This window comes from Numida meleagris, chromosome Z (assembly GCF_002078875.1).
Source record: "Numida meleagris isolate 19003 breed g44 Domestic line chromosome Z, NumMel1.0, whole genome shotgun sequence".
NCBI lineage: Eukaryota > Metazoa > Chordata > Aves > Galliformes > Numididae > Numida > Numida meleagris.
In genome coordinates, this window is record NC_034438.1 from 808,009 (window position 1) to 823,759 (window position 15,751).

At 41.9% G+C, this 15,751-nt stretch overlaps 1 protein-coding gene across 7 annotated transcripts in view; it reads right to left on the reverse strand.

Moving 5' to 3' along the window:
• Positions 9,845-15,751, reverse strand: part of ALPK2 (alpha kinase 2) — a 41,815-nt gene continuing 35,908 nt past the window's right edge. For 6 of the 7 annotated variants that reach the window (XM_021380125.1, XM_021380124.1, XM_021380121.1 and 3 more), the window contains one exon: positions 9,845-10,478. In XM_021380125.1, the coding sequence (XP_021235800.1) occupies positions 10,244-10,478 (235 nt within the window). In that variant the 3' untranslated portion in view covers positions 9,845-10,243. The remainder of the gene's footprint in view (positions 10,479-15,751) is intronic. The other variant, XM_021380127.1, reaches the window with a different exon arrangement.

A 15,751-nucleotide genomic window follows, 5' to 3' on the forward strand; every position in this document is an offset into this window, starting at 1 on the left:
AAGAAAGAAAGAAAGAAAGAAAGAAAGAAAGAAAGAAAGAAAGAAAGAAAGAAAGAAAGAAAGAAAGAAAGAAAGAAAGAAAGAAAGAAAGAAAGAAAGCAAAGAAAGCAAAGAAAGAGAGAAAGAAAGAGAAAGAAAGAAAGAAAGAAAGGAAGAAAGAAAGAAAGGAAGATGGAAAGCAAGAAAGCAAGCAAGCAAGAAAGAAAAACTACAGCACAAAGTTGCATCCAAAGTTTCGGACTGCAGAAAAAATACCTGTTACACTGTGCAGAGTGTGCTGGTGGTTCAGGTGCGTTCAGCCCGCGTGGGCGGCAGGGCAGCTTGTGCGTCAGCGTCTCCCCTCTGCTGACACTTTGATTGCTGTAGAATGGAGCCTGCTAAATTTCCCTACCTGAAGATTTGCATATTGAAATCATCATTTGGAAGCCCTGGGCCTTTAACCTCACCATTTGCTGTTGAACTGCATGTTACTTTCTCAAACTTTCTGCCGTTTCTATGGTAGCCCTCAATCTGCATCTCATCTGGAGAGCAGATTCTTGTGCTGAACTTTCCCTTCAGAGCCCCCTCCTCCCCTCCCCCAGCTCCAGTGTTTCCGTGGGTTTGGTGGCAGTTGCCCGTACACAGTCTCTTATTTTGAGGCGCACAGCCCTGAACTTCTCACCAACTTCATTGGATTCACACTAGGGAATGCATCTCCTCCCTCTTCCAGAAGCTGATATTGAGAACAGTGACCACTTGGTCTGAAGAAGGACAGAAATGTGATTTCCCTCCATAGCTGCAGTGCATTCAGGCAGTATGACTCCGTTCTGCCAAACATTTAGATTTTAAAAAAGAGTTAATGATAGAGGTGTGTACCTCTCCCTTTTGTTTCTCAGCTGGGAAGCATGATGGGAGCGCTGACATCGGACTGGGAATAAAGGTGGTTAGGAGGTGCTGAGGCTGCTACTGTGTGAGAATGACACAGCACCAGGGCAGTGAGTTAAAAAATGGTGTTATCAGGAAGGCTAAGCCCCATAGCACGAGCTCTCTGAATATCTGAGAAGTCTGCTCTTCTTAACTTGCATAGCATTTTTTTTTCTTTGCTAAAATGCTACCAGATTCACTCTGTGATTCTCTTCTTTTCCTGAAGTTAACAGTTAACTTCTGTAATCAGTTAGTAATATTATTTTGTTATTGCTATTAATGAACATTCACTACCTAGCTTGCATGTTCACGAAGCTACTTCCTATCTGCATAGGTCACTGTTTCTTCCAGTTAGTACCCAATATGTACCTGCAGGGATGATCACACTGGGTGACACCCTGTATAGACTGAGGAGAAAGTGGATACAGAGAAGAGCAAGGTACAAGGGCTACCCAGGCTCTATTTTCTAATCTCCTCCCTTTCCTGTGCTCCTCTTTCTCTATTTTCTCTTCTGTTTTGCAGTATTCAGATGTGCTAATGACACACAACTGAACTGGCTTAGCAAATCAATGTGCGTAAGTGATACTCAGTAAGCGTTTTGCACTCTTAGACCAGTCCTCATTGAATAGGCTCTTTTTCAGCTGTAATCTTTTTTATGTGCTTTCCGAGGGTACACAGAAATGTTATTTGACTTGCAGATTAAAGGCGGAAAAGCACTCTGTTCTGTCAAACAACGAACTGTTCTGGAAGAGGAAACAATAGCTGTGTGCCTTAGCTACACTGCTTACTTCCCTGCTGGATATAATGAGGAGGAGAAGCAAAGACCACCTTGCTGTCTTCTAAGAGAGCAGGCTTTAAGATGCTGGCAAAGACATGCATACGGAAAACAAATATTCCTCTTCCAGAACAGTTCGTTTGTTTGACAGAACAGAGTGCTTCTCCGCCTTTAATCTGCAAGTCTTTAGCATCTCGATCATCTGATCTAACAGAGCTCTATAAAAGCAAAGCACTTATTCTGAGTTGATTCTGTCAGTTAGAAAGGCACCAGTCTCTCTAGAGAACGATTCATCCCTCTCTCCAGAGCCTCTTAAGACCGGGCTGATGGCTTTCTCCGGGTGCCTGTCCATTTTCTTTGCTTATAAACGCACGCTTAAAGCTCCTTATCTGCTTGACACAAAAACGCCGAGTCCTGATTCTCGCATCCTCGGGGAGAACGCTGAGGTACTACATATTAAGAACACATACACACGGTCTTTTTCTGTGTTTTGCAGATCTTTCAAGACGCCGTGCTGAAGTCTTCGTGTGTGCCTGTTACTTCTACCATGGACTAATAATCTACTGCCAGAGCTGTGGAGTGTGACAATGGTGTTTGTGTCCAATCTATCAAACGCCATTATCACACTAAATAGCTACTGGTAGATAAGACATCGGGTCAGAAAAGTACGTCGGTTATAGCAATACGTTTACCCACTGTACTGAGGAATAAATAAGCTTTTTACGTGTCAGGATGACTTTCTTTTGTGAGCGAAGCCATAATAGTAGGTGGGAAAAACATTCTGTGCCGTGTGCCGGTCCAGATTCCCTCTGCAGAACACACAAGAGTCATCTAAAGGAATGATAACACCAGTGCTAGGAATGTTGATTTCATTGGAGTCAGTGCAGCTGTGATTGCCCCTGGAAAAGAAAGTCAGCCTGAGATTTTCTTTTTCCTGTTTTGACCGTAACTATAGAGTACTGAAGCCAATTACCTGATGTAATCAAACCCTGGTTCTTGTTTTTGCGCCACAGCAAAACTTGTATGTTTCAAATAATAATTGGCTGAGATGATTGTGATTTTCGAACGGAACACCTTTTGAAATTCTGATGAAAAGCTATTACATCTAACTGGGAACATAATTTGTTCAGATTTCAAGTGCTTTCAGCTTAGTTCCCTTCTATTTTTCAATGCTATGTATGATGCAAGTTTGGGAAGGATCACGATTTTCTCGTGGAAATTCTTCTGAAAACTCTTGTGAAGTATAGGAGTCAGTGGTGGGAACTTCCAAACAGACTATGAAAGCCTGGCAGCAACGCTGCACTGGAAAGCCTAAATCCCATGGAATAATGCAGGACTCAGGCTCACAGAGTACTGCTTTCTGATTATTTTCAAGGGGAGCTGTAACCTTTATTCAGCATGTTCAAGGTTCATCAGCACTTCTAGTACTACGTAATTAGGCATACGTAATGAAAAGGTTGCTTCCAATGGCTGTTCTTCAGTATATGCTGTTGGAAGATAAATGCATCCTCCATATACTATACTGTCTTTCCATTTGCAAACAATTTCATTACACAACACCTTCAATAGGTTATATAATTTTATTCCCTAAGCACTGTTTTCTTCTGCGGGTTATGCTGTGGAGAAGTCACCAATGAATACTGCTGAAAACTAATGGAAGAACTACAGCATTACGTAGTAAAATTCAGTTCTGGTCTTGGTATTTTTAAAAGTATTTTCAGCACTTCAAATGATAACAATGACAGTTTTTCGCAGAGGAGGACAGAGTAGTTTTTTCTAAACTTTATACATATCCTAACCGCTCTTTGCACTCACCCTTTTCTTTTGTTACCATCTCTTCTGGAAACCTGCACTGCCCCTCTGCTGGTACCCGATAGAGCAATGAAAGGTGTCTGAATGGGGAGGAACCCAGCTGCCTCCTGATTAATCACTGCAGGAAAAGCTCTTGCAGCTTACTACCTGCAGGAAGAAGAAAGACTGTAGGATGAAAATGAAGTGAGGGTAATTTCAATACAGTGCTCTTGTGATTTCAATCATAGGGACTAACAAGTGGAAAATATCTCCTGAGCTATTTCATACAGAATATTCCTTAGTGTTTCGCTCAATATATTCCTAAGTATTTTGAAGATGTTGACATCTATATTTTTAAGATTACTGAAGTATCTATTCCAGAACATATAATAATGTGCAAAATTTTCCCTGCAGCCTAGGGTGATCTCAACAAGAGGTCATTGCTGACTTCAAGACTGAGCTTCTGAGGCAGTGGAATTACATGGCTAGATACCAAGTCTGTTGCTTAGTGCCTTCAAAGTATGTATACACTAGGCAAAAATAAGTTTAATACAATATGGCCCATGACCACGGAGGATACTTTATCATCAATGAGATGCAGGGATGACTGCACAGTCAGCTCTGGTTCTGGAATGGTCCTGGTGATAACGTTACCACGGAGGTGATCGTGGTGCAGGTGCTGTCAGCTTTGGTCTTTTGGGTCTTCTGGATGCCATTTCACCTGGCAGATCCCCAAGTCCTGCGTTCCAGAAGCACAGATTATTTCAGCCATGCTCACAGCCCTTTGTGGCATGCCGTTTTCCCTTCCAAATCTGCTGTCTCAAATAAACATCAGGCACCGTGACAACGAAGGAGAAAGAGCAGGGTCAGTGGTAGAGAAGCTGGAGGAGAGGTGGAGGTGAGATGGTGGACACAGGCGTGGGAAGGACAGATGATGACATGAAGCATGAGGAGTGGGGTGCTCAAAGGCAGAAGAGGAGGATGAGAGTTCAGACCCAAGCTGGTTCGGTACCGTATAAGAGAGGCTTTATTATCTTTATTGAGGGTCAGGTCAGACTGAGAGGTAGGACCAAGAGGGATAGGTGAGCATACCACGTAGACAACCAACAAATGCAACCTGGCCCAGCATCAGCCATCCTAGAGCCAAGGTAGCTGTTCCCAAACAACTTGGCAGAGTTATACAAAGAAACAGTCAGTTTCTGGGAACATGGTGCAGCACCACAAGCTGTGGCACGGCACAAATCCTGATCAGCTGCATAAAGTTTAGGTTAGTACTACAGCTGTACAAATTTCAGCTGTTATTTGCTGCTGGAGGTAGCACAGCTGTGTTCACATGCCAATCCATCTGCAAGAATGAATCTGTGATGACTGTGATTTTCAAACATACCTGGCGCAAATCTAGCTAGAGCAACCAAGCAGCTCTTACCATCTGATTCTGTTTGTACCACTGCCACAAGACCAATTGCACATCCTATGATGAGTTCAGGGGAACACACGGACATTTTGTGTGACCAATGAGATTTTAGACGTACAAAAGGGTTCTTTGCAAAGGGAAAGGTAAGGGCTGGGCTGCTATGTACTATAAGGTTGGGTCCTATCTATTCTCTGAAAGGAGCAGGTGAAGAACAGAATGCAGTGGGCCACTTCCAAAACATCTGGCACAAACAGAGAAGAACAGGGCATTTGTTAGACCACCCAGCATTAACACTAACAAGGTACATTGTTCTCTCACTGCTACAAAACAGCCTCAGTCATCTATCAACATAGCCAGAATCCAGCAGCAGCAGAGAGGCCCCCAGAGCCAGTATTCTGCTGCCCAAGACTCACTCAATCACAGTAATTTCACACCCACAAAATTTTATGGCAGAATCATAATGAAATCAACAGAGCTGCAGATAGCAATGGCTTATTTTTCAAAAGGCCTTCGCAGGCAATTACCTCCTATCTGAAGCAATATTCGTGCATGTGAGTTTGAGGGGGGTCAAGAGAGCAGAACCTCCTTCTCTTTTCTCCGGCTCTGACAAAGCAAAGCAAAAGTGACCCTGTCTGCACAACTCTCAGGGTAATATTTTCACGGCAGCAACTTGTCTTCTCAACTTTTGATTGAGAGAGAAACGAAGAAAATCCCTTCCCACCCTCATTATGCCTGCAGAGTCTAGGGAGCTTGTGCCAGTCTTGCTTGCCCTTCTCCTGATAACTGGTGTTGCAATTTTTCTTATTTGAAGAACATCTTATGTTCTTTCTCTCCTCCCACTCAGTGAACCTCATCCGTTACTTGCCAAAGAACAGTATTCATATCATGTCAACAGAAAGAGTACTAGATCGAGCCTGTCATTTTGGACTAGCTCTGCAATTTGCAGTGACACCACAGCTTAATGCAAAATATCAGTCACCGCTGCTGGTACTTCACTGGTGGAAGAGCAGCACAGGCTCCCAAGGTTCCACTTGTAATATTACAAAGAAAATAAACTTAAAGTCTTCAGTCAAACACTGATGTGCGCAGACCGTTCCCAACCTTCCCCTAGTACTCCGTGGTAGGATAGTAGCATAGATTAATCCTCTTTTTTTTTTTTTTTTTTCATGCAGAGGGTGGTGATGATGCACTGGAACAGGCTGCCCAGGGAGGTTGTGGATGCCCCGTCCCTGCAGGCATTCAAGGCCAGGCTGGACAGGCTGGATTCATCCTATGATTCTCTTTCCTTCTTGTTATTACTGTGGTCTTGAAATTCCAAACAAAAACTTATTTATTGAGCCTTTTATTGTAGAGCAACGTGACTTTCACAACACCCACACAAGTGTTAGATACACCGAACTTTCTCTATGAGGGAAAAAAAAAAAAAAACCATAATGTATATGCATGCCTACAGTTCACTGTTAGATTATGTGAGACTGAGCTGCGGGAGTTATTCTACAAATCTCCCCCGCTACAAATTGTATACAATTTTCTATTACTACATGGTTTATAAGGAATGGAGTGGGAAACATACTGTCTTTTCTAGTGCTGCCTTCCATTTGGTATCTGCTTCAAGTGTTCACTAAGTATTCAAGGCATAATATTTGAAATGAAACAGCTGCCTTCCAAAATTGCGTCCCCCGGAGACCTGGGGCCAAGCAATTTGTGAAGCTGAAGTGTGCATAAGGGCTGGGATTATCAACGAGCTGCAAAGATACATTTATCCAAGAAATTACTGGACACAAATCCTGCAATTGAAACTTGCTGCCTTTGAACACCGGTGACCACTGGGTAGGAATTTTCAAAAGTCTCAAGGTTCAGTTTCAGAAGGGGCTGAGGCAGCCAATTTCCACTGAGTGATAAGGCACCAGGTGCATCACACACCTTTTGCAAGAGCAGCTGACCATGCCTCGTATTTTGCAGACATGGATCTACACTCTGAGATCCATTTGGTGTTGTTGAAAATGTTTCCTTCGGAGCTTGGCTATTTTTAATCTGCTTAAAACTGGGAAGATCAGATTAAACTATCAGTTTATCTATAGGGACACATCTCTCTAAAACCTCAATGCCTACATGACATTCTTGCGATGAATTCTTTCTTAAGAAGGGACAATTAGTAGAAGCTTTTTGGACTCTCCATTCTTTCATGTTTCATCAATGTTTGTACAACAAAATTTAAATCATAAAGCACTAGTGCTTCAGCATAAGCTATAGTACTCTCCTATGAAGAACATAACGTTTTAAAATTGTCATCAGGACACAGTGCAATTTACCCGTTCTGTGTGCACATCATGCCTATAAATATAATAATGCAATTGCTAACAGCAAGAGCTAACCTGTAAGTGTACATTCATAAAACAGGTTCTGCTTTCTGCTTTGCTGGGCTTAGAAAATGATTTTATTTGACTTTCTTACCAAACAGTACTTTGGTTTCTTTATGTACAAGGAAGAAAGCAGAATCTGGTTCTGATTAAAAGACTGTGTGTGAAACAGCCCGCTCTTTTTCCCATTCTACTCAGTGAGCAGTTAAACCTAAAGCCCAAGGAGAATATTGTTTATCCTACTGATAGCTTCACTGCCTGTAATTTTGCATGCATCCAGCTGATGCATGTTGCTAACACAGGCACACCAAGGTAAAACCATAGTTCTACCAGGGCAGTCTTTCTTTTGCCATTCAAGTCAATTGACATTAATAAACCAGCTGTCACCCCGGTCCGATTTCATGGTCCAGATCTTTCTATAAAGTTGAGATTACGCTCTCAGCTTTTGTTCTTTTTCAAAGTTTCTTCAAATGCTCTGAGATGCAGGATATATGGATATATTTGCATGCTCTGTAACAGCAGGAGTAAGGTGGGTAGAGTGCCTAATCATCAGCCTACCAAGGACAGCAATTATTAACAGTCTTTTTTTTCCCTCACAGATCTGACATGGAAATATAGAGACAGGCAGACAGCTGGTCTATCAAGCACCATTTCCTATCTGTTTCTGACATGCACTCTGGAGTTTGCTCAGTGTCACTGTTAGGCTACCTAAACTGTTCATACTGTGACTCAGAAATGTCAGTAAGGAATTGCTGAGAGGAACTGGCATAAACAAGATACTCCTGCTGCAGACTTCCTACTTGCCAGACAAACAAGGCAGACTGGAGGGCAGAACAGACAGCTGAGCAGGCATGAAATAGTATGGGGCAACAAGGAAACAGCAGTGTGAGCCAGCAGTGTGCCCTTGTGGCCAAGAAGGCCAGTGGTTCCATGGGGTGCATTAAAAAGAACATGACCAGCAGGTCAAGAGAGGCAGTCCTCCCCCTCTACTCCACCCTAGCAAGGTCACATCTCGAATACTGTGTCCAGTTCTGGGCTCCTTGGTTCAAAAGACAGGCATCTCCAAGAAGGAGTGCAGCGCAGGGCAATGGGGAGCATCTCCCTTACAAGGAAAGGCTGAGAGACCTGGGACTGTTCAGCCTGGAGAAGAGACGGCTGAGAGGGGATCTCATAACTTTAAAAACATCTAAAGGGCAGGAGCCAAGTCGATGGCAAGCAGCAGTAAAACAAGGTGCAACTGGCAGAAACTGGAACGCAGGAAGTTCCATACTAACACAAGGAATAACTTCTTTACTGTCAGCGTGATGGAGCACTGGAACAGGCTGCCCAGAGAGGCACGATGGTATCTAGAGGTCCTTTCCAACCCCCAGAGCTCTCTGACTCTGTGAAACAAACAAAAAAAAAGACAGACTCAATTCTCTGCTTCCCTTAGATATGCCTAAGATCAACAACTTGTGAGAACCACAACAGAGGAAGGTTTTAAAATTTAAGTTGGCTTTAACCTGAGGTAAGTGTTCAGCATTTTCTACCTCTTGCAGCAATTAATGTATAATTATTTCAGTGTAATTGCATGTGTAACTGCACTCAAGGGCAATGACTCAAGAGGACAACAAATCTAGATGTTTATATCTAAACTGTAGATGTAAACTAGATGTAAACTAGATGTACTTCTAAACTCTGCAGACAGAGAAGTTTCTTTTCCTAGTGTCAATTAGTCCCCAGCAGTTTATTTCTTACTTGACACCCACTGTTTACCAATACAAAGTAGAATGTAGCCTGGAATTTCTTTTATCATCCTCAGCATTGATCTTCCTTGCACTCCAAACTTCCATTCATGTTGGGTTCCTTGCACCACCTGTTATTTAGCAATCACACAGGGATAAGAAGCCTGCTGTGTTTTCAGTGTCTGTATTCTAGGTGTTAGGCACTGCAGGTTGGGTTTTCAACTGGCAACGTCCAGGAAACTTGCTGCAATTTCTGACAAGCATAGTTCCCTCCTTTGGCAGCAAATCTGCCAAATCTGCAGGCACGCTACCTTTGGCCAGTATGCTGGATAAATGGTATAATAAATAAATCAAAACTCTTTAGCAGTCATGTGCTGTCCCAAGATACCTGTCATGTTCCTTTAAAAACAGCTCCACATTACACAGAAAAGCCATTTGACTTATTCTATACGATGCAAGGTATTGGAATACCCTCCACCTGCAATGGCTTATTTCAGATCCTAGCTGTTTGGCAACGTGCAGACTCTGAGCCTCTATGTTAGAAAGGATTGGTACAAGTGCAAAAGTACTGTGCCACAGGGATAACTGTAGAGTCAAGGAAGCTTTCTTGGGAAGCATGGAATTCTATGGAGAATCACACACATTGCCCATTTTCAAGCTGATGACATCGCATTGTGAGAACATTAAAGATCCTAGCTATCTTCTGGTGGGGGAGAAGACACAAATGTCCAATCATGAATACCTTTTTCTTGTATTGGAAGACGTGTAAGTGGGAAAAAATATTACTATGAAAATAGTAATTTAGCTGTGCTACCACATGAAAAGATCTGGGAGAGAAAACAACTTTTCCAAAGCAGGCTGGACAACAATACTGTGCAAAATTTTTACTAAGTGGCATCTTGAACATTTTGTTGTTTACATTGCAACTGAACCACAGGTTCACAGGCACACACAAACAGAAGGGAAGATGTTCTCCGGAGACTCACAGTGCATTCAATGGCCAAGTCTCAAAATATACAGATACCAGTGCATAGAACAGTTGTAAAATAATCCAGGCAGGTGGCTTCGTTTATCTTCAAAACCTTGCTCTTGTGTTAAATCTCCAGTATCTACAAAACAGAATCATCTCCTTTCTTTGCTGCTGGCATCAGCATGAGGATGACTTCATAACAATATCCTCAGCCAGAAGACTTATGTTATTCCCCCGTAAGAACATTGGTGCCTACCACTACTACATATCCCCAAGAAAAGTTTCCACATGATGGGACAGTGCTACTCAGTGCTCTGAAGTTGTGAAGTCTCTAGGTTCTCTTGCTTTCTTCAACACTGTTTTCTTAATAGTTGGTGAGTTTGGTAGAGTTTTGCTTTTCATGGATGTTGGTTTCCTCTGTTTTTGATGAGTGGACCGGAGAGATTTCAGCCCCAGCATCTCACAGTACTTATTGCACTGGTGGAGGGCTCTGAACTGCTCAATGAAGGAAATCGAGCAGTTGCCTTTAAAACCTTTGTATCTGTAGCAACAAAGAAAAAAAAACAAAGCCAAATTGAATTTCAAGACTCATTTTCAGCACAGGAGACACAAAGTATGACTGCTGACTCACAAGCAACTTGAAAATGCTAAGCAAGTCTCTTCCACTCATACTTCTTTGAGAAGCACTAACTCACAGATATTCAAACTGAGCCATTAAGATGTGAAGAAATCTGGGTGATGAGCAGTGGCAGAAGAGGGAAAAAGGCTGATAAGATTTAAGCCTGCAGCTTGGGTTCTGGCTATTCTTTATCATTTTATTTAGTTGCAACATTATTATCTGCTGGCTAACTTTTTCTCACTAATATCCTAATGAAATTCCTTCTACGTCATTCTCTATAATCAGTGGTTTTGACTATGCTGAGGAGACAAGATTGCACAAGGTGTCAACTGAAGCAGAGGCTGTTTTCACCCAAACTCAAACATGACTTCTCTGCTATGCTCTTCCCTCAGCTAGGCTTGACTACAAAATCTCTATGAGCCAAGCCTCTCAGGGAAGAAGGATGTTAGAGCATTACTTGAGTCCTTTGCAGTTCTCAAGCCACCATCTCCCATTGCTACCCCTCCCTTCTCTGACAGGCTAGGAAACCCAGAATATAGAGCCCATACATCCCTCTTCTCCTTACCCTGCCACTGCTTGCTGTCCTTTGTTTCCGATACCTCCCATTTATGCTGCATCAGATTTTCAAAGCATGCAGCAGCTTTATAAAAGCGACACCTATTTTTTAAAGGAGTAATTTTTGTTCAGACTCTAGGTAACGCTTCTTGTCCATTTTGGAAGCTGAGAGTCATGATTGAGCCTAGCTTGGCTCTGCAGCCTCCAAACAGCTCCAGCTCTTATGTCAGGCCACAGAAAAAAAACAGAGAGGTGAAACCAAAGGTTTGCATCTGAGATCTCCCAGCTGTTTGCTGTTTGTTAGTCACTGCTTCCACACATCCCTCCTTGTGTGCTTCCAGACTGCATCGTTTGTTCTGCACAGGCATAGCGAGTGCAGCACTGTGATAATTTGGCAGGACTTGTAAGCTTAATTCAAACTGTTGGTGCTGTTACAGCCTGTGGTATGTGTAATGTGGAAAAGGTCTGTGTTAGCGAATGGCTTCTGAATCCCACAGTCTGTATTGCTTTCATGTCTTCTGATCAATAGCAGCAGCCTACTGACCATCCCAAGCCTTGAATAGTTTTAATCTGCAGTTTTGTACAACTTGTAATTCACTGACTAGATCTGACTTAAAAGTGGACAGAATTCCATCTTCCAAATCTAGCCAAAACCAAATCCTACATAAAACCAAAGTGTGAGCGCTGAATTTATTCCCAGGCTTAAACTCCCCAGTGCATGTCATTGCCATCTTGGATCAAGCCAAACCTATCAATATCTCAAAGCCAGGTAGATTTTCAGGTGCACATCTGGAAAACGGCACTGGTGTTAACCAACACAGCAGAGGTTTACCGTGTTCCTGATTCCTTCATTTTTGTGTTTACCATTCTTGGATAAATACATGGGCAGTTGTGCACAGCTGCTAAAGCAGCTCGCTGCTTGCATTTAGAAGCCAGTCACTGCGCTGTACTGTTCTTGTTTACCTTTGCCAAAGAATGTACCGAATGTTTTACTTAAAGGACAGATTTCCTGACTCTGGTGCGCCCTAGTGGCTGCATTAAAAATACGTTCCAGGCGTTTCTGCTTTCAGTTAGGCTTTGCCTCCTTTTGGCAAAAGTCGTGCTGCAGCTAATTCGCTGCTTGGGATAAACTATGCTTCCAGTTGTTTTGCTTTCCAGTTCACAGTTAAAACAGCCACAGAAAGGATAAAAGAACAGAATTACTTTGAAGGATGTTAAATGTTGAAAACACGTGAAAGAGGGGAAAGAAAAAGACAGGATACTTAAATGCTCATTTAGAAATCTCTGTTCAGATTTGAATGATGAGTCTGGACCAGAAAAAAAAAAAAAAAAAGATAAATAGTAATGAGTAATGCTGAACATAGGTATGAAATTTTAGTATATGCTGTTTATTACGCTTGGATTACAAGAAAAACTGGGAGAAAAATAATGGCCATGAATTATTGACGATAGTTGCCACACTGGCTTTTGCAAAATCATCAGTTGCAGTTTGTACCATGACAGATTATTTGTCATTTTGATTCTAATGCAAGTGCAGGGGCAGGAAGGGGGGCAATTTTTTTCCAGTTTCTTTTTTTCCCCAGATCACAAGCTCACTGTTAGAGCAAAATCAGACTTGTATTTAAGTCAAATTTCAAGCAGAAGCAATACGGATGTTTTTACATTCACTAAGGATCACAGAAGCATTTCCCAAGAATATCTGTGCTTTGCATGGACGTAATTGGTACAGGCTTAGAGAACTGGAGACAGAGGGCCTAACTGTCATCAGCGAGCTCATTACCTCAGCAACAAATGGTTGAGGGAACTATGGCAATTTGCATAGGCAATAACAACTAAAATCAGCTTCGTGTCTTCTCTAACAATACAGTTAAAAACATAACTGGATAATACAATACATTCTAGTTCATAGGCTTATAGAATAATTGAATCATAGAACGTCCTGAGTTAGAAAGGACCTCAAAGATCATCCAGTTCCAACTCCCATGCAGCGTGCAGAGTTGCCATCCAATATGTATGACTGTGTATGTTCTCCCCAACATATAAGATGTATGATCTCCATGGGCATGGTTACACACTACCAAAGGTAGCAATACCTTGTAATAATGCATTCTCTGTACTTGTTTTGTTTTTCACATCCAGGCTTGCTGAATGAGAAATCAGATGGCAGGTCATTATTACAAAGTTGTCCTTTCTGGGAAAGGGGCATTAAAGAAAAATACAGGACTTGAAATTACTTACTGTCTAGCAATATCGTTAGCTAAATGTCAAACAAATGGATAATCAACATTTTTAAGATATTGTTCATTATGGGAATACATATTCCCTTATGCATGTCCAAGATGATCCTTATTGCAGCTTGCATTGCATACTTATTTTCTCACTTCACCTTCCTCTTCCTTAGTCCAATACATGTTTTTTATAAGAGAAATTGCCCACAGAGAGCCAGATGACATCAGTGAAGGCCTTCCCATACACTTTCTGATTCCAGAAAACGCTGCTGCCCAAATAAAATTTTTATGATCTTTGTTTTACAACAGGATGATGCAACCTCATTTCGTCTGCTATTTCAACTGATTTCATTTTGGATCCACAGCTAAAAGAGTAAAACAATGTAAGTTTTGAAAGGATGACAGCTTGCAAATTGTAAGGATTTTCCCAGGATATTCTGTGGTCAATTTTTAAATAATTTAAACGATGTTGTGAGGGGTTTTTACTGTACCGTTTCTTCTATCAATTTCTCAAGGGAAAATATGAATTTAAAAGCACTTGTCACTGGCAGTTACCCAGAAAGCTGCACAAGGTGCCAGGAAACAGAATGCTGGCAATACACACAACAGAGCCAGTTGAGCGCGCATCGAGAAGAATAATATATTATCATTAGAAAGAATACGCTTACAGAAATTTCATACTGGAAGAATTACATTTTCCCAATGAAAAATTTGGTGGCCACTATGAGTAAAGGCTAGAATCAACGAATACTTCGTAATGAATTCAAAATGATAACACAAAGAAAATCACCAGGTGATACGTCAAATCTCTGGATGTCACTACATCGTGGAAAAAACAATATAACATATTTCAAGTGAAAGGTAGGCCTCTAAATAAGGAAAATAGCAACCGGAGTGTTTTTCTATATTCTTTATCTTAATTTCTCCCAAGAGGGAGATCTGGGGAACAGGCAAATTTTGGGAGGCAGGCAAACTTGGGGAATAGTCTTGGTGTTCTTCTTGTGATATAAAAAATGGGAAAGATAGTGGTGACAATTCTTTCCCCACAGTGATAAATGTTGCCGTGTTCTGTACCGGGACGAGCAGCTCCTGGCCTGGCATTTCAGGCAGTTGTACAGATGAAGAGGACAGCAGCAGGACCAGGGCTGTTTGGTTGCCCTCTGCCCCCTCCCTCACTTTCCCTTTCCAGCTGACAGCTGATCTGAAGGGCTGCCTTCACTGCCTGTTTCTATCAATGGCACTGTTTGTCTGTGATAGAATCAGAAAAAAATATTAGAACATTGAAAAGTTAGATCTTTATACCTGCCCTTAAATTTTCCCAAAAGGTCTGAAGCCATTGCAAAAATGCTCCGAAATGGGCCTCCTTAAGTGTCACGAAAAGATCTTTTGTGATAGCTCAGAACTGCTGCCTTTGAGAGAGAAGGGCAAGAGATACCATCAAATCTCCTAACACACTTCCTCTTTTCATCAGATAAGCAGTATATACAAAGCTAAACAGGCACCTTCCTTCCACCCATGCACTTGACAAGAATACAGGCTCAAGAAAAGTTAATGACACTGCCTAGTATGGAGTCAATGATCATTTTGAGTCCCTTGCAACTCAGGATATTCTGTTCTGTTCGGCTAAAGGCAGAAAAACTAACTTGAAGAGTTCCAAACTGAGAAAAGAACATTTATAAAAGCTTCTTTTGGAAATACGTATTCTAAAGCATTGACACTTTTGCTAGCTGCAAGAGGGATTTTAGCTGAGTTCCTTCATGCAGTCCCAGCACCATCCCTTTAAATTCCTTGCAAAAAAAAGGACGATATAAAACTTGACCCTGCTTAGGGCATCTTCTTCTCTAGAACCTCCAGTCCAGTGTTAGACTTCCTCTCTTTTTCCAGTTAAAGAAGAGTTAAAGGGAAGAAGAGTCATCTGAGCTATTGGCAGCAGGATCTAGTAGTAGGATGAGATATGTTTAAGAACTTGTATTTGCACTGGCTGGGGCAGGTGCTAGTGAATGCAAGCCCAACTGGAGCTCTGGTTCTGACAGTATACTGGATTCGGAGCTATTTCCTCTGTGGTCAGAAGCCCTGGACAGCACAAACACCAGGCCTTCCATCGTACCCCAGAATGGAGCCAGTGTTGGCCCTGCTTTTTTCAGCCCTATATTCCTCCAGCTGATGTGCCAAGTAGCCTCTTTGTAAGTCACCTGAAAAGCACTGTGAATAAGTCTATTTTAAGGGAGGCATAAAGCAAAGCCAAAGCTCAGTCTCCTGTGTAGATCCCTCCCTTCAGAATAAAACAACTGTGTTTTCCTGATAGAAGGATTCCCATAAGCCTGAACAAAAAGGAGTTAAAAACATCAGATGAGGATCGCTTTATTCCAAAGTTAGAGCAAGGATAAATTCCACTGCACTTTCTTGCAAAAT